Below are 19,597 nucleotides of genomic sequence, written 5' to 3' on the forward strand. Positions count from 1 at the left end.
TTAATAATAATATTTTACTTAAAGAGAGTTTTGGGGCAATGTAGTATTTTTGCATCAAATCCCATATTCAAATTGTCAATCTATATTTACGTCTAAGTAGCCTCTGAATTTCAGAACAGAATTTTTGCTTTGAATTTTGCAAGTTTCGGATGATCAGAATTTATTAAGAAAATCTGTCTCATTTGTAATAAATACAGCATTACTCAGCAAAGCAGAGAGATACATGGGCTCATTCTGAACTCAAGTTGTTTTAAAAAGAAATACATACTATTACCATCTCTTCAAGCATAGTCCCATTTTTCCAAAGGACTTGAAACATAAACACAAGGCAGTATGTTTCAACATTCTTCCTTTTTCAATAAAAAGTCTCAGAAGGAAAGCCAAACCATAATACCATGGTGTTATGACTTCAACATTACAGTTATATTATGGAAGCAGAGAAGACGGGTCACCTGTGCTGTGCAGATGTTGCTGGTAGCTTTATCCCTCCTGATGTGCTGCTCTCGGGTTTGTAAAGCCAGTCGGTAAACTTCCTTTCCATTTGCATCTCTAAAACACACAGGAAAGTACTGTTTTTGTTACTTCAAAATGACAGCAAGCTAAGAGACCAAGCTCTATGCATACTAACCTTGACTGTCCTATAAGCACAGAAGGAACATCAGACAGGGTCTAAGGTCTCTTGATTTGTTCTTACATCATGTCTGGCAAGTCTGCCCAGCCAGGAACAGTGCATAGAAAGTGTTCTACCAAAATCTGGTACCCTCCTTAAGGTATCACAGAGTGTCCCTGCTTTAAATGTTTTAATGAATGTAGCCCAGGACTTGTTGTGAACACCGATCATAAAGCATCTTCTCTTATGTCCAGCAATAGCATGCAGGGTTCGTACATAGAAATAACCTGCACAACACAGCCGTATGGAGTAACTAAGAGGACTATGGTCAGTCCATCCTGAGGGTCCCTTCCCAGCATGTTGAGACTGGAGAACTAAGAACCAGCCCTGCATCCTTTTACAAACACTTTCACTGACACTGAAGAGAAGAATGAACTCTACGCATATATAGAAATCTGCATATGTGGAATCATAAAAACCTTAGAGTTGGAAGGGATCTTCAAAAGTCATCCAGCCCAGCTCCCCTGCAATGCACAGGGACATATGTATATATGTACATATGTAGGGTTATGAATAGCCAGACTACTTTCCTCAAGTCACTGTACTTTCTATTTCCCAGTTTTTTGATGACTTAGTGTAAGAGAAAGGGATATTACAGTACAAACAGGCAGAATAAATCAGCTTGCACAGCCTCACTCCATCATAATTAATTATCTCTGCAGTGTAGGTTATTTCTTCATCCCACATGGCAGCTAGCACTGTAGGCAGGGCACGGCACGACATCATTCCATGCAATGGTTTAAGTTTGCTTCCTAAAAACTGAAGCTAATCTTTAGTCTCCTGGTTTTCAAGAAATAAAGATGTTTGGTACAATGATAAGGTCAGATGTTATTTGTAAAGTCTATTTCATTTGGGTTTTCCCTGAAGAGATGAAAGGTGAGGGGAGCCTTTACCTTGTAACGCCCACCATCCTGCCGGGCATCATTCTCACTAGGTTTTCCTTGACGGCAAAGAATGCTGCGTGGGGTCCCCCATAGCAGAGTGGCACGCCAAATCTCTGGGAGCTGCCCAAGACAACATCTACTCCAAACTCCCCAGGAGGCTTCAGAATACAGAGAGCCAGAAGGTCAGTAGCGCAGCAGGCAAGAGTCTGAGGGGGGAAGTGAACAAAGCAGTCAGCCTCTCTTCTGAAGGAATGCTGCTTGCATGGGAGCTAGGTTCTAACACTTTCAAACAGTTTCTTTTCACTTGCACAGCGCTGATGTGCAAATGGTAACCTTTACACAGTATCTCACATTACACTTTGCACAGACACCACGGCTGCTTTATGCGTCAGAGCGAAATCTGGTGAGACAAGTAACATTTACTTTACCCCATTCTGATGCGCTCTTTCAACAAGTTCAGAAAAGTCTTCCACCTTTCCCTCGGTGTCTGGATACTGAAATAATACTCCACAGACATCCTTTCCACTGAAATCCATCTCATGGGGTAATTTGAGCTCAGTAATAACACCTGTATAACTGGAAAACAAGAACGTGTACAATACAACACATTCAAATTATTTCCTGCCTTGAAGTGATACTTCACAAGATATTTCAACAGACTAAGGAATCTTTTCTTTAACATACATATAATTGATCCTGCTCAGCACCAACAACATTCAGAAAGTTCAGAAAGAATAAATGCATCTGATGATATCATCATCAGAAATATGCAGAGGAGAAGAGCAGACTATTCATAGCCTACTTAATACCAAGGTTTTGCTGCAAGTTTAACTTCCAGAAAGAAGTAATATTTTTCAAAGATAGCGACTTCAAATTCAGAATGGAATTAATTTTTACTAAAAGGGAAGTTTTACTATCTCAGCTTAGTTATTTCCCAGCTAAAAAGAGATGAACAAACTGAATTAAAAAGCAAACACGTGTATCTGCACAAAGAAATTCAAGGAAAAAAATAAATATTTTCTTGTTATCATATGTTCAGTCTCTTTTTAAACATCTTGGTTTACTTCACCAGTTAGAAGTGAATAGAAAATTAGAAGCAACACCAAATGTTAACAGATTTCTGCTTCTATTTTGCTGAGAAAGCATAGTCTTGCAGTTCAAGCATGTCAAGCATATCATGTAGATGAAAAATGATTCAATTTAAGCTAAAAGATACAGTGGAAGATGGAGAAGAACATTACTTTGCTCTAGTTTGGACCACTGCTATAGTTTGTGGGTGGCATCGGGCATCTATATAGAACTTCCTTCTTTTGTTGTGCCTGTTAAAAAAAGGAGTAAAAAAAAGAGACCTATATTAAGAATACATTTTTTTCTATGGAATTAACCTGTTTTCTAAATGTTAGTTTTCATAAAGTAAAAAGGAAGTTGCAAATTCTGATGTTCATAAATACGTTAAGTATATGAAAGTTCTAGGCAATTTAGAATAACAAAGTTCATTGCAGACACTCCAGTGAGATTCAAACTTAATAAGAATTAAAGCAGGCTATGAAACAGGACCAGGAGCCAGCTGACAAAACATCACGAATGCCTTCATTCACAACTACTCTCATAAAGAAGTACAATTGCATTCTCCCATGCAGATTATCTGCATTTCCCTGGATAACTGAACAGGTGCTACTGAAATAATAAAACAGAACCTTGCATATTTGCCTGGTTTTCTCCAGTAAAATGGCATGACTGTATGTCAGGCTGACATTCTGAGCGACAGTATAGTCTCCTCCTTGATAATAGAGACTCCAGTGACCTTCTGTAATGCCCCTCAAACTTCATTTGATTTACAGGTTCCTTTCAAATACCCTTACAGTACAGTTCTTTAAAAGTATGTTTGGATATGGACATGAGAATCTGATGCCACAGACTGTTAGGTTAAGCTCCCCTGCAGTCCCATAAGGGAGCACTGCAAGGCAAGGGCAGATGAAGACCACAGGTGACACCTTGTTCTTGCTACTTCCAGATCCATCTGAGGAGACACCAGTCCACTAGAAGTCACCTCTGCAAGCGCAGAGGGAGGTGGGAACCAAGATAAAGAATCAGAGGAAGGGATACCTTGCCTGGCAACCTCAGTACTATCCCAGAAGTGTGGGATACATTATGGGATGCAGCAGAAAGGCATTTCAGGGCTTACTATGGGATATTAGCATGAAAAATCAAAGGAAAACATAGATCAAAGTGATTTTGAGTACGAAAAAATTGAGAGATAAGAGGATAAAAGGGGCCAGCTGCTGGCTGATTTGGATAAGTCACACTTTTGAATGGTGTAGTCTTCCTTTCTTCTGGTTTAATTCCTTTCTTTGGGCGAGGCACTCCGTATTTGTGTTGCGTATGTGTGCATATGGGAGTCTGAGTGCCAGTATGAGGACTCAGATGATGGATAGTCAGATGGTCCATGAGTCCCTGGTGAGTCAACCGAAGACTGGAGCATGCTGTCTTTAGACCCCTCTGGAGAGGAAACCTGGTTCTATAAGCCTCTGAGGACTCACGTATGATCAATTTTCATAAATACTCCCTGATTCAATCCTCTTCCACCAAGGATAAGTGTTCCTTGTTCCAGCCTTTCACTCTAGTTTTTGGGTCCTTACATTTCTGAAGGCCTGAAACTTCTCAAACACATTAACACTGGCAACTGCTGGTGAGGCTTACTAGCATGAGCCTTAGCTATTCAGCAATCTGCTCACAGTGAAAAGGCCGCATTCAACTTCAAACTACTCATGCCTACACAGCCGACATGTCTTTCGAACACCAAATTCCTTCCTGCTGTAATTTAACCATAAATTTAAACATAGTACCTGTGACATAATTGCATAGCTTCTGCAGCAGCTGTCCCCTCATCCAGCAAAGATGCATTAGCCACATCCATTCCTGTGATATCACACACCATAGTCTGGTAATTTAGCAGGCTCTCCAGTCTGCCCTGGGAGACCTCAGGTTGGTAAGGAGTATACTGGGTAACCCTGTAAGGAAAGAACTCAGAGTCTGGTTACAGAATACCTAACAGGTTTATACCATTAAAAAACAACAACAACAACAACAAAACCCAACCCAAAATGATATTGTTGAGTATGATCCACCAATTAGAAAACATTTATTTTTAGGTTGTTATAATTTATTAATCTCCTGAAAACCTGAGGGTATCTTCTCACTTCATTCTGATTTGGCTTTTTACAGATGAATTATCTTCCTCCATTTTGAAAAGAGAAATAACTTCTAAAGTTGTCATAGGATTGCTTACTGGAGAAGAGAGAGGTGTAGTAGGATCAGAGTGTGAGAGAACTGAGTCACATCTCTGTGTCTGAACAAGCGTATTGTTGCTATCTGTCAACATGCTGTTTCTGAAATCTTGTGCTTGCCAAGTACTCTGCACTCATGGGAGGAAAGGCAATTGGCACTTCTCAGGTTCAGGCTTAGCAACACACCACTTCTTGAGAATGGACAATTAGTATAATGGAACTGCAAGTAGGCAGTTTTAAAAGGATTTCTACTCACAGGTTATAATCAAACAGTTTTTAAATGAAGTTTCACCATTCCTTGTTGTTTCATTTTTGTTTAATCTATTCTTAAACTAAGCAGATGCGAATTTGATAGTTCTCAATCCTACTGCTCCAGCAGAGAAAGGGTAATACACCAGATAAATGCTATGCTTTTGAATGCTAAAAATGGTTGAAACAAAAATTACCAATTTCAGTAAGGACACAAAGTTCAACAGTGAAATCTTTAATTCCAGTACTAGAGCAAACAACCATTGCTCATGCTTAACAGCTTCACTAGTGAAGAAATCTTCAGTAGAACTGAAGCATTTATTTAAACACATAATCTTCTCTGTAAAGGTTGATTGGCACTGTTCAAGCATCTGAATACTTTCACAAAATAACGATACTTCTCCACTACTTCTTCAAATAAAATAGCTGGTTTTAGTCTGCAATGCAACTCCTGCCTGAATATTTACAACAATCTTTACTTCATGTTAAATGATGTTCCTAAAGTCATTTACAAGTCAAATCCTTAAAAGCAAAACTCATTTTTGAAGTAAACATTTGCAGAGATCAAATCTAAGAAGTACACTAAACTATCCCTCAATCAAAGCAACATTTAAAAAAAGCCAAAAAACCAAACCAACCAGCACCTCTCTTCTGCTTAGGTTAGTGGCTACTTTGCATGCAGAAGTCCACTAGCATCAACATTCAAATTAAATTACTGTAATGACAAGGAATAAAAACTGCAAACTGCCTTTTTTTTTTTTTTCTTCAAGAAAATTGGAGGAAAATACCATCTCCAGTTGATATCATTAAGGACCAAAAGTGTTTCTGCAGACCTGGGCTCACAAGTTCACAATGGCAGATGGGACATGGCACAGGAAACTTTCCACAGGAAGCTAACAAAGTCTTTCTACAGCCTGTGTCAGACCAGTCAGGAGTTTGATGTTAAATGGCTGTTGCTTTTGTAGCTGTTTCAAACATGGGTATTTTTTTCACTCTTTGCCTCATCCTGCACTCAGAAACATTTACATAAATACAAACTTCAACACTGAGGAAGGTTTAGAAAGACACTTAAGTACTGTGTCCCTGCAAGGCTGGCATCGTCAGACTGGCATCAAAGCAAGCTGTATCCAGGAAACATGCTTTCAGCCCACAGCTAGGCTGCTGATCAAAAATCCTGCTTTACAAAGGAGCAGTTTTTGTACATAGGAGCTGGGGTTGTTTTAGATTTAACAGGAAAACCAATACATTAACTGCAAAAATAGCAATTACAGCTTATTTATTCTAAAGTTAGCTCTTGCTTCTACTTTGCCTTAAAATACCTCCTTTGGGAAATACTAATGAAATGGCAGAGTGTGCATCGACTCCATTATCAAAAAACACTCAGAGAAGTAGTTCTTGATTAGTACTTGCAAGCGCACAGTCAATAAAATGTGAAGGTATGTCTAAGTTATTTCCTAACATACGGTCAAAACATTTCACCATATACCTCCTACAGTAATTTCTTCTATAGTTTTATTAAATATCTGGAAAGTTTTTGTACTCATAAACAACATCATACTTCCACTATAACATATGTTCTTGCAGTTTTAGACATCCACAACATGAATCTCATGTATTGCCAGAGCTGGCATTTATTTGTATTTCCAGTCACAGAGTTTTCTTTTTGAGATCTGACAGTAAACTAACATGAATGTAAAGTAAAGACAGACCGCTTGCATAATTTCAAACAAACCTACATAAGCAGTATCTTACTTGTGGATTTGAGAAAGCAGGATGGTCCTGTGATAGGCATGGAGGCATGCCAGCTTCCAGTCAAAGCACAGACACTGAATTTCCTGCCAATTTGGCACGGTCTGTGAGTTGCTTGTGCAGCTTTCTGTACCTAGTCTGCAAGTGGAAGATAACTGCTTAAAGTTTGTATCATATACAGTAAATTTTACAATGCAGTGCTTGAGAGCTAAGTGCTACTGGCTACTATGTTACAGAGGTGATGTTAAGACTGCTGATATCCTTGGTATGATTACTTCACTTTTACATGCTTTATGCCTGTGGATAAAAAAAAGTGAAGTACTTTGGAGATCTCTGCACCATGCTCCACTGCAAGATGTTACGAAATGTCTCACAGATTTTCAAGGCCTGATAGATAGGCAAATATACGAGGGCTGCTCTAAAAGTAATGCCTCCTATTTTATTACATCAGACCACAGCGTCAGAGGTGTATGTTCATGGCAGGACCATAGAAGTTGAATTTTCCCACCAACGTTCAGTTACACTGGGAGTCCTGGTGGAAAAAAAAGGCAGCAGTGTATGTTTGCAGTCTGGAAGGCCAACTTTATCCTGGGCTTCATCAAAAGAGGGGGTGGCCAACAGGTCAAGGGGATTATTGTCCCCATCTGAAGTACTATGTCCAGGGTTGGGGTTCCCAGTACAAGAAAGCTGCAGGTTTGGGTCCAGAAGAAGGTCATGAAGATAATCAGAGATCTGGAGCATCTCTTTCACTAAAAGCTGAAGAAGCTGGGTTTGTTTAGTTTGGAGAATAGAAGGCTGCATAAGAGATCACATTATGGTCTTCCAGTTCTTACAGGAAGCTCACAAGCAGATGGGGACTGACATTTTACACAGTCTGATAGTGACAGGACAAGCAGAACAACTTCAAACTAAAATAGGGGAAATATATGCTAGATTTGGGAAAAAAATTCTTTGCTCAGAGAGCGATGAGGTACAGGAACAAGTTGCCCAGAGAAGCTGTGGATGTCTGACCCTTGGAGGTGCTCTAAACCAGACTGGATGGGGCCTGGGGCAGCCTGAGCTAGTGGGTGATAGCCCTGCCCATGGCAGGTCATCCAGACAAGTGGTCTTCAAGATCCTGCCAACCTAAGCCACTCTATGATTCTATTCTTTTGTTGCCATGCAACAGATGGCAGCAGAGGGACAGTATGACAAAATGGCATCTGACATGCAAGCGCATAAGAAGCAAAGGCACAGAATTGAATTCCTCCACACAGAAAAAGTGGCAGCCACTGACATTCACTGGTTAATGTTTTTAGAGACCAAACAGTCAACGTGAGCACAGGAAAGTGGTGAGTGGTGTGTTTCAGCTGTGGTGACAGTGGGTCACCTCCACTGGCACAGGCCCAGCACACAACTTTTGTTAATCGCTGGTGAGGATGTATAGCTAATGGTGGTGACTGTGTTGAAAAATAGACCAAATTCTCAGCTACAAAATACTATCAAATAGTGTCATTGTGCTCTTTGTATCTGTTGTAGTAATGTAAATACTATGTTGTTTTGATATATACCTTAATAAGAAACTCATATATTAACAAAAAAGCCTAATCACCCTACAAGCTGATTATGAAGCCAAATATCCTTCATCTCTTTAGTCATCCATTTATGCTCACATTAACGACAAAGTTGAGTGCTATTTAGGCAAGAGTTCAGCACATTTGGTGTAAGAAAGCTCATGTGAAAATGTGACACAGCAGAATAAACACTATTCATTCAAGCCAGTAGACAGGTGGGGTATTTATGTAGTTGAGGGGCTTGTGCTGGATGTCACATAATGGGTAATATGCCCCCAGACAAATCCTTCTGTCTGCACTGTCTTTTCTAAAGATAAAGCAAGTATACATACTGACATGCTTATGGTTTTTTTTAAAAAAGCAGGCTAATATTTTTGTTCTTAACAATTCAGTAGTGTATGGAAAATACATCTAAGGCATCCATCCACTATTAGTATAGAACTGCTAGTTACAGAGTGCCAGGAACAAGGAATTGTTAGCAGCTAGCATCAAGACCAAAAGCAAACCAAGTATCAAAAATAAGGGGTACGCTCTGTGACTAAATCAAATGCCTCACCAGAACACAGGAATTTTAATTGCTGCATTCCAGTAAAGCTCTGTTTCACTACAGAGGGTTTTCTGCTTATTTTCTTTGAATCAAAGTGTTTGTTGGGTGTAATACTGTATAAAGAATATCTATCCAAAAGGTTTTCAAGTAGCTTCTTTCATGTATATGGATCTTTTTCAAATGGGATTCAGGCTTAAAAGGTAAGGATGTCCAATCTTTTCTAATGCTGTTAGGCAGTGAATTAGTGCATGGTACTGTCAGACAGTTTTATTTAAAACTAAGCTTATATTGCAAAAGATACTATACACAGTTGTCCTGTCAGAAACTTCTGAAACTCCAGCAGTGTTATTTTCTTAGCAGAACCTGAGATTTGGAAAGATGTTTCTGGCAAATTCAAAGAAAGCAGATCCACTACTGAGTAGGTTCATCTTCAGCTGAAAATACGTTGCTCAAAAATAATTTTCTCCTGAAATCTATCTTTGCGTTTCCTGCCTCCTTCTAGCAAGTTCAGTTGCTTCAAAAAAACTGAAAGTCCTCCATTTCTGCGCTCAGTCTCCTACAAGCATTCTTTTTCAAACTCATCTTGCAAGCTTTCCTCTAATGACTGCCAAGCAGTCATGTGAGAGAGCCAGAACTGGGAAGAAACAATAAACCTGCACTTGCAGAATTACCCCAGCTCATAATGCACACTGCTTTAACACTGACAGTTAAACACTCAGATGACGTAAGGAGAGCCATAGTTTCTTAAAGCAGCTTCTATAAAAAGTCTGCATGTGAGGGAGAATTACTTCCCTCACACTTTCTCTCTTTCTGTCCTCCCAGCAAACATAATTCTTATTATTCTTCTATAGGTTTAGCTGTTAGGATTTTAGCTATATGATTTTACTAGACACTGCAAGAACAGATTTCTAGATACCATCTACCAGCCATTTTAATACTACTACGTAAGTTGTTAGGATTTCAAAATACACAGTTCCTTTTGGTCCACTTTCTACCATCTTTAATAAGTGGTTACTTAAGTAACTTTAATAAGTGGTTACTCTGAACATGAGCCAGCAGTGCGCTCTGGCAGCTCGAAAGGCAAATGGGATCCTGGGCTCCATCAGGAGAGGGGTGGTCAGCAGGGACAGGGAGGTGATTGTCCCTCTCTACTCGGCTCTTGTGAGGCCCCATCTGGAGTACTGTGTCCAGGTGTGGAGCCCTCAGTACAAGAAAGACATTGAGATTTTGGAAAGGGTCCAGAGGAGGGCAACTAAGATGATCAGGGGGCTGGAGCACCTCCCCTATGAGGACAGGCTGAGGGAGTTGGGCTTGTTCAGCCTGGAGAAGAGAAGGCTGCGGGGTGACCTCATTGCAGCCTATCAATACCTGAAGGGAACCTACACCCATGAGGGGAGTAAACTCTTCAAAAGGGCTGACAACAGCAGGACTAGGGGAAATGGATCCAAGTTGAAGGAGGGAAGATTTAGGTTGGATGTTAGGGGGAAGTTCTATACAAGGAGAGTGGTTAGGCCCTGGAACGGGCTGCCCAGGGAGGTTGTGGATGCCCCGTCCTTGGATGTGTTTAAGGCCAGGTTGGACGGGGTCCTGGGCAACCTGATCTGAATGTGTGTGTTTGGTGGCCCTGCTAGGCAGGGGGGTTGGAACTACATGATCCTTGAGGTCCCTTCCAACCCGGGTGATTCTGTGATTCTGTGATTCTGTGTTACTTGTTACACTCTACCGAAATACTTAGTTTACATGCTTTGAAAAAGAGACCAGGGATGAGACTAATTAAAATTTGGCTTATATACACAGCGTAGATTCCTTGGATACAAAAAGTGCAACTCTGTAGTCAACTCAAAAAATCCGAGACACAAATGAAACACTCAAAGCAAACACTTCAAAGTCTTGGAAGTCTGCAGATACAGAGATCCATTTATGGAAACTCAAAAGATACAGTGTCTAAGAAGCAGCGCTTTTTTACAACCTCTAAATATAAGCAACCCTTAAAGATCCCACTTTTATTTAGACTAATACTGTTTATGAAATACAAATTAATGCATTAAAAGATTTCCTCTTTACATTTGAGAAAAGCCAAATGAGTCCAATTTGAGTCCGTAAGTCTCGAAAAGCTAAACATTCATTGAATGATAAGATCAAAATGCCCTCTGTCTTTTCAAAAACTAGTTATCAACTATCACTGTCTACCTACATTCAGGCATCAGTGGAATTAATTATTTGTTCAGACAAGAACATGCTTTGTGGATACAGATTCACCAGATTCATGGGGATAGAATTTTAAGATGAAAAGCCTCTGAGATTTCCAAGGCTGCCTTCTACCTCATAAGAATATAATAATCAAACTACTGCACGTTGTTTAACTACCTCCATTCAAAAATACAGTGGAGGAGGCTGCTGCTTTAGTTTTAAGCAGAAGCTGTGAAAGAACTAATTAAGTTCAAGAATTAAGTTTTTACACTTCCTTAAAGCAAACTAAAACATTCTTGGTTTGATAACTGTATATAGAAGTCATGACTTCTAGGTCAATAATATTCTACGATTTTATGAAATATTTTACAGAAAATGTATCTTCTAAAGTCAAAAAATTTTCTTTCCTCTCTCTAGCTTCAGTAACAGCAAGACATTTTCTTCACCCTACACTTGTACCTAAAACACAAGAGCCTTAATCATAAAAATAGATTTGGGCCATATCTGTCTGCAGTAGTTACAAGGTGAATTTCAAACATGTTCAAATTTTATAAATATGTATTTAGCATGAAAATGCTGTACATTACCATCCTGCATTCTCCAAAAGGTTCCGTGCAATGGGCTGTGGCACTGAGCAGTTGTAATAACCCATGCCTATATAGGATCTCCATATCTTGTTCTTGCTTGCTATATTGTATAATGTTTCAAGGATTTCATTTTCACCTAATTGAGAAAAAGCAACATCAGAAAACTTCAGTTACACACAACACTAACAGATTTTAACTAAAATGCCTTGTATAAAATATTCCTTCATATAGAAACTTACCAGTAGTGACTGACGCAGGAACAATAACAGAGTGAGGCCAAAATGTTAAAGCACTATGGGAAAGCTTAAATTCTACAAAATATGAGCATTTGTCCCCATTAATTTTAAGAAACATCTGATATGGATACATCTGAACGGAAATATTTATATTACTTTTCCTCTATTGTCCTACCACATTAATCAGATTTGACAGCTCAGTCATAAATATTCCATTTTAGGCAGTTACTCTCTCCAGAAAATGCAGTTTCACCACTGTGAAAATAATAATGAGAGAAACATGTCTTGTGGAGTTCTTTTTGTGTAAGGCAATGTGCATTCCAGGTTTTTTGCATATGCGTTACAGTACATCTCAGAAGGAACCATTCATGAGAGAACTTTTTTTTCCCCCCCTCTACAGACGTTAGGCACTTTCCCTAAACAGCTGATCAAATGGAAAAGTTTTATTCATTCAATATTAAGTTTCCTTCAGAGGTTTATTTAATTTAAAAAAAATAAAAAAATAAATGTGAACAGACATTTCTAGCTTAAGAAATTCCATTCAAGATTAGCTTGAATTAGAATCTGCCAATCTAGCTTAGCAATTACAATAGAGCACTTTTGAAGTGTCCAGATGAAAGGTGAATGCAAGTCCTGTCTCTCCCAGCTGCAGTCCAGTTTTGCTCTTGCTTCAACATACTTCTCACTGATCATATGCCCATACAAAAATCATGTACTGTCAAACCCTCTAGCAAATAACTCTAACCAACACCAACCAAAAGGAAAGACTCACCAACTACCTTAACCTTAATACTCGAGGATGCAGAATGTGGTCAGTAAGCTTTGTAACAATATGAGGAGGGATAACCATGCCCAACCTAACAAACCTGGTGGAACTGGACACCAAGCCTCCTAGATGAGGTGCTTGGAAAGATTTTTTTTTTTTTTTTGTTACTTTTCCCCAATTCTGACCCTGGAAACTGCTGTGCAGCAGCAGTACCGTAGTTGCACTGAGTTATTCTGTCTGTTCTGCATTACGATCTGAAAGTCAGACTTTGGAATATGAGGCTATAAATCACCAACACAGAAAAACTTGAGCCCTGGATATTTCAAAATTTGTTTCTCACTGCGGGTTACTCCATCAGAAGAGATCAAATATTTGATACTCTAGAAACTGCTGGCAAATTATTTTCCATAGGAAACATCAAGTTCATGAATTTATATCTTCTGCAGACATAAGACACAATCACTTCATCTCTGACTTCAAAACTTGTGCTTCCCCTTTTACTCCTAGAGCTGACAGTTCATTTAATATGTAAAAAATTAATTAATTTTTTCCTTCAATTAGTTTCTTCCACAGTCACCTAAATGGCAGTAACACTTCTACAAAGGTGTTTTTTGTTTTTTTTTTTTTTTTTATTTTTTTTTTAACAGATCTTCAGTTTCAATCACAATTTTCTTCATCCTTTCTCTGCCTCTTAGTCACTGTTACATTTAATGTATAATGTTTGATTTCTTGCTTTTGGTGAACTGTTGCAATTTTCCTGGATGCTCAGGAGTCATGTGTTTATTTCATCTCAGCCCTGTCCAAAGCAAAGTTTCTAAATAGCAGTGAAGTTCCATTCCTCCATACTCCTGCTACACTGCTTATTCCAGACATTTTTTTTTTCTTTTTACTACTTTTACCACCTTTTTTCCCTTTTCTTTTAGTGAAAGCTTTAGCACTACAGATATTTTCCTCTATCATTTGCAAGCCAAAAAGAAAGATGTTCTTGATTTGAAGGAGAGCATTGTATTCTTACAAAATTCTAACTTCAGCAATTTTTTGGAAATTCCAATGTCTTTGTTTATTTGACTCCAAATTGAGCCAAAGGCAGAGGCAGGCTATCATTTAACTTGCCCACTAGTCTGATGTCATACCACAGTGCATCAAGAGCATGAATTCCATAGTGAGCACATACCACAAGTACTGTACTGTATGCCGATAGCACTCCCTTTGCCTCATTGAACAGGTAATCTAGAAAGTTAAGAGTTACTCCTCAGCAAACACAGCTAACAACTATCACATGCACACACTGAACTTTTGCTCCCTGAAATAACACTAACATTTCCATACTAATCCAAGGAACAATGGAAAGAGCCTTAGTGAGACTGTAAGCAGCTCAAGAAGCAATTAAACTTCCAAGCGAAAGGCAGAATGGCATTCACCTGGAGGAGCTGCACAGGCAGACCCCAACACTGATTTTAGGTATAGTTGTACAAGTTATCCCTGGAGACAGTCAAATAATTACTTTTAATCAGGGTCCTCACACTATGGCAGGGTGAAGCCTGGCCTGAGCCCAGCAGGGCCTTCTCTGGGCACGGTGGAACTGCAGAGTTCCTCGAGGCCTCACCAGGTCCAGCAGGACCGCAGTTCTGTTGCCCATCAGCAGCAGCTATGGCATTCCCCACTGCACCTAGCCCAACTTCTAACAGCATGTTCCCATAAGGTGACCTGTGAAATGGGGCTGGCATTGCACTGACTGCTTTGTGTAAATGACTAACAACAGCAGTAAGGCAGAACAATGATGAGTAGTTCTACGTATACCTAAACATCCCTTCTTCTATTTAAAACCAAATGGCTGAGGTCTCAGTTTGGTCAGCCAGAACATGAGTAAATCCAGAGAATTACAGATTCTTTCTGCTGTATAGTATGCAGACTTTGGGGCACGCATAGCAAAACACTGTATTCTTGTGTATATTTAAAGCTAATATATGTGAACAAGACTAGTATTTCATAAAGATTCAAAACACGTGCATTAAAAACACCTACCTCAGTGTCAGGTTTCCAATTTCTTTAAGCTCTCCTCGGCAGTGAGAGAGATAAAGAAGTATCCAAAATGTGGAAATAAAAAGAATTGACTACTGCTAACAGTGGGAAACTGGCCATTGCACAGAGATATTTTCCAGTTTTCTAAAACAACACGATTGAAACATCTTTATCTGGAATTCACTTCATTGGTAATAGTCTACAAATCCTTTAGGAACCTTATTCAGCAGAAAATAAAATTCCCAGGTAAGTTATTACAGTTGATCTTTATTCCCCTCATCATTACATCAGATAACATGATCAGAGATAGTATACCAGAAGAAAGTTCATTGATCCTGCATTACTCTTATCAAATAACTGAAGGGAAAACTCAATGAAGTTCCCACTAGGATTTCAGTGAGAATACTTCAGGGCTGCTACTATGACATCCACAGATGGAAAAGGCAAAATGCATCACAAAAATATTACATGGGAATGAGCTATTTGGTCATAAAATGACAATATTATTATTCCTGCTAATGTTTCAGTGGTTAGTGTAGCAGTTGCTTTTCATTTGGTATCTGCAAAAAAATATGGTACCCAACAAGGCTGGGAAAGGGAGAGGAATCAAGACAAGAGGAGAAGACTGAGATACACAACTTAAAATCTACAGTGTAAAAGGGAGGAGATTATTTCATCATTTTGCCACTATGCCAGGCCTCAAACATATTTATTTTTTTTTTTAAGCCTTCTGATATCAAGGAAGCAAGATCCTCACAGCAGTTGCTACAAGAAAAAAGGCCATGAGCTCTCTTGCATTAAAAATTAATTTTCTTAACAAAACCACCATATACTGAAGTGGAAAAGTTCCAAAGCACTTTCAGACATGCATTAACACTGCAGAACAGCACACAAGAGCCTGCTCCAGGTGCTGAGTCCTACCATCCAAAGGAAGCTATCATTTATAGAAGTGTATAGCAAGTGTGGCAACAAAAATTGCTCTCCTATGTAACCCTTGGGTCACACAAAATTCTATAGCAGTGTTCATTAGGATCGTAGCTATGTTACTTCATGTTCACACCTGCTAAGCCTAAAGCTATAAAATCTTCAGAAAATTAAAACAATTACAGAGACGTACGACACTCATCCATCACACTGGTGGTATATGCATGGTTTTCCTGGGCTACAGATCTAATTTTAGCCTTAAGTAACAACTTCAGCAAGACTTCAGGGTAAGCTCAGCTGCATTTCCCTGTATGAAGGAACAGGCTGAACGCAGCTGATTTGCCCAGCTGCAGGCTGATCTGGGCAATCATTACGGTTTTATTGTTTGCTTTTTTGTACAGAAAAAGAAATGATGTATATATTTAAACTGTTAGGAATCGATGTATCAGGAACTTGATAAACTGTCACTGAACAACACATTCTGAATTGTCTTGCCCTGTTCTCCCTTACGTGAATGATATCTGGAGATGGTGGGAGCAGAATTTTCACCCAAATGAGAAGAACATGTTTAAAGCATGGTTTAGTAGGGTAATATCAGTGGTAGGTGGATGGTTGGACTGGACGGAGGGCTTCCCCTACCTTGGCAATTCTGTAATTCCAAAGGACAAAAGTTCTCATGTCACTTTCCTAGTTTTGCCATCTCCTTTTAATACAAGGCAGTGGATAGAGAAATCATATACCATACTGACATAAGGAATCCTACACTAGTGATAAGAAAGCAGTGTTCTCTCTAATGATGCATTAACAGGGAGGTAAGCTTTACTCAGAACAGAGAGCTCTGGGTCCAAAATATTCAATGAGAAGTTGCACTGTAAGTAGAGGCCTCCAACTATTCTTTTACAATCTGTAGAGTTTCCCACTGCCAACAGAGGGGAAAGCTACACAGTAAGTTACAAAGGCAGTCAGCCTCCATGCTGAGGGGAGAACAAAGACAAGCAGCAGTGCACAGACAGAGGTTTTCAGTGCTTCATCTCTCTTGAGAACTCATTGCACGTAGTGCAAGATGGCATCATAGCCACGTTCTGTCAGATTTTGCTGTAAGGGAATTTGAACAGCGTAATAAATGGAGGAAAACACACCATTGGCTCACAGGTCCCACTGCAAGTGAGAGCCTATATGTAACAGGACATCACTAATTCATGGTGATGTGGGAGGGAACTGCTTCAAACAGACCAGTGTGCATTCACACACATAAAACTGCAAAAGGATTTTGGTTTAAGCCAGCATCGTTGACTTGTATTTCGTTAGCACACAATTACTGTAGTGCCAAACTGTGCTATATCACAGTTCTGCACGTTCGCAACCTCAAATTAAATCCAGAAATTGGAGAGGCGGTTATTTGAGATGTGATTATTACTGACAACCTACATTTACCCCCACTCCTTTTTACTTAAAAAATAAAATTTAAAAAGCTCCTTGCACTAGGGGTTAAATAATGACAACTCATCAGTCCGGGAAAATCCTGACCCACATATATTAACCATAGCAAAACATGCTGAGCAGTAATTGCAGCATTCACACAGACGAAAGGAAGTGACTGAATTCCACCTCTCTCGCTGTTCCCACACGACAGGAAAGTACCAGGCACTCACAGGGTGTTTCACCAGCAGGATCCATTCCCCCACCAACACTAGGCCGCATCCCCACAGGCCCCAGCTTCCCCCACAATCCTATTACTGGAAGTAGTGGTGATGCCACCTGGGACTCACACAGAGCCCTGGAGGCCTGCAGTGACCAAGCAGTGAGGACCCTGTGCCCAAGAACTTGGGCAGAGGATCCAGGTACAGATGTGATGCTGACACTGATGGAAACACCCCTGGTACCTGAGCGGACACTGCACACCATAAATTTTGGTGGAAGTGTTGAGTTCAGTGTGTTTTTAAGTGTTTCCTTCGCTTCCTGGGCTCGCAGGACGATGTTTGTATGTTAAGACTGCAGACAGAGATTTCACGCAGTGATCGATAACTTCAAGGCGTCAGTATTTGAGGATTCACCAAGCAACGCCAGTTCTGAACAGCAGCTCGCGCGGAGCTCCGCGCTGCTGCAGCTCACCCGTCCCCCCAATCACTGCCTCTGCTCTCGGCGACCAGGATTTAGCACGCCGTTACTACACGCTACTCGGGGAGGGGGGAAGGACACACAAAGAAGTCTTGCAGACAGATGGCAGCCCACCCGAAGCAGCACTTGGAAGGCACGGTTTTTGGCCACGCCTTTCCCTCCGTATGGGGCTCCTGGGACAAAGCAGTAGCATCGCATCGCCGGGAGCAGACTCTTACGAGTTTTCCTCCCTCCTGAGCCGGGGAGAAGGAGGATGAGCTACAAGGGGACGCAGCCGCCGAGCGCGGAGGCCGCCCGGGCAGCAGCGGGGCCACTTACCGACGTGGTCGTCCATCCTTAGCGGTCTCCGCAGCCGGATGCTGGCCGGGATGGTTTTATCCATCAGCTCCTCGACGCTCTGCAAAGAGGCGGCCGCACAGCATTGTTAGCCACCCCGCATCGCCGCAGCTGCGCGGCGCCCCTGCCGCAGGCACCCACCTGCACCCCGACGGCGCGCAGCATCTCCCGCTTCTCCCGCTCCCGCGGGCCGATGTGCCGCCGGCAGAAGTCATCGTGCCGCGGTAGCAGCTGCTCGATGCACCGCGCCGCCTCGCCGCTGCCCCACCGTCGCTGCTGCCGCGGAGGGCCTCCCGCCACTGCCGCCGCCGGCCTCGGATGCCGCGGCGCCCCGCGGGCCGCTAGCCGCCCCCACCAGTGCCCGCAGCGCTGCATGGCCCCGCTAACACCGCCCCGCCACCGTCGGGCACCGCGCTTTGTGGCCGGGGAGGGCGGTGCGGCGCGGCCCCCGCCGCCAGCGCCAATGGGGAGGAGAGGCGGTGCCGCGCTCGCCCCTCCTCGCCGCCACCTGATCTTCACACCCCTGGCCTGGCCGACCCGCCCGGCCCTGACCCCGCTCCGGCCCTCCGAGGGATGCGGAGGTGGTCGGGCGTTGAGTCGCTCTCCGGCCCGGAGGCTGTAGGAGCAGATAAGGAAAAATTCTCCCGCCCGGCGTTTTGTGCGCATCTCTGAAGGGGGACAAGGCCGCCCCGCGCCTGGCCGCCCCGCTGATGGTCATTTAGTCATTCTGCTGGGCTGCAAAGGGCCGCCGCAGCCTTCATCTTCTCTTACTTCTGCAGCACTGTTAAATTCTCCCAGTGGACCCAGCAGTCTAAGATGGCACTGTGTTGCTGTGTACGTATGTATACATGCATAGCTGTGTCTTCGTCTGATGTGTCCAACCCCTTAACATTGCTCAGCACTGTGGTACCCAAATCTTTGCAATTCCCTACAGTGAACATCTGCAGGTGGCTTGGGCAGAGATGCTGGTGGCCAGCAAGACAGGCAAAGGCATTCTGGCAACTTTATGCCATTGACTCAGGAGCACCTACAGCTAGATCAGTTTGCTTAGAGCCCTGACCAGCCTGACCCTTAATGTCTCCAAGGATGAGGTATCCACCACCTCTCTGGGAAGCCTGTTCCAGTGCCTCACCCATGTATTGTAAAAGATTTCTTTCTTAAGTGCAATCTAAATCTTTCCTTTAGTTTGAAAAACTTGTCCTATCACAGCAGACCCTACTAAAGAATCTGACCCCTTCTTTCTTATAGCCCCCTTTAAGATACTTAAAGTTATCCGGTCTCCTGGAGCCTTCTCTAGGCTGAACAGCCACAGCTCTTCCAGCCTGTTTTCCTAAGGGAGGTGTTTGATCCCCTGGATCATTTCTGTGGCCCTCAACTGGACGCACCTCAACAGGTCTGCGTTTCTCATTTTTTCTCACACTCTGATCATCTTGTTCTCCTTTCAAGGCACAGACGGTCTTCAAGAGCTGTTTTCCAGCA

At 41.7% G+C, this 19,597-nt stretch overlaps 1 protein-coding gene across 1 annotated transcript in view; it reads right to left on the reverse strand.

Moving 5' to 3' along the window:
* The window catches only part of GLDC (glycine decarboxylase), a 37,707-nt gene extending 19,214 nt beyond the window's left edge, over positions 1–18,493 (reverse strand). The window contains exons 1-8 of the mRNA XM_042826786.1: positions 18,260–18,493; positions 18,101–18,179; positions 11,717–11,852; positions 4,401–4,565; positions 2,796–2,873; positions 1,983–2,130; positions 1,564–1,760; positions 453–549 (exon numbers count right to left, since the gene is read on the reverse strand). Coding sequence (XP_042682720.1) covers positions 453–549; positions 1,564–1,760; positions 1,983–2,130; positions 2,796–2,873; positions 4,401–4,565; positions 11,717–11,852; positions 18,101–18,179; positions 18,260–18,493 — 1,134 coding nt within the window. The remainder of the gene's footprint in view (positions 1–452; positions 550–1,563; positions 1,761–1,982; positions 2,131–2,795; positions 2,874–4,400; positions 4,566–11,716; positions 11,853–18,100; positions 18,180–18,259) is intronic.
* Between the last annotated feature and the right edge of the window lie 1,104 nt (positions 18,494–19,597).

This window comes from Centrocercus urophasianus, unplaced genomic scaffold, assembly GCF_019232065.1.
Source record: "Centrocercus urophasianus isolate 14NV4802_14NV808 unplaced genomic scaffold, USGS_Curo_1.0 seq_27, whole genome shotgun sequence".
NCBI classification, from domain to species: domain Eukaryota; kingdom Metazoa; phylum Chordata; class Aves; order Galliformes; family Phasianidae; genus Centrocercus; species Centrocercus urophasianus.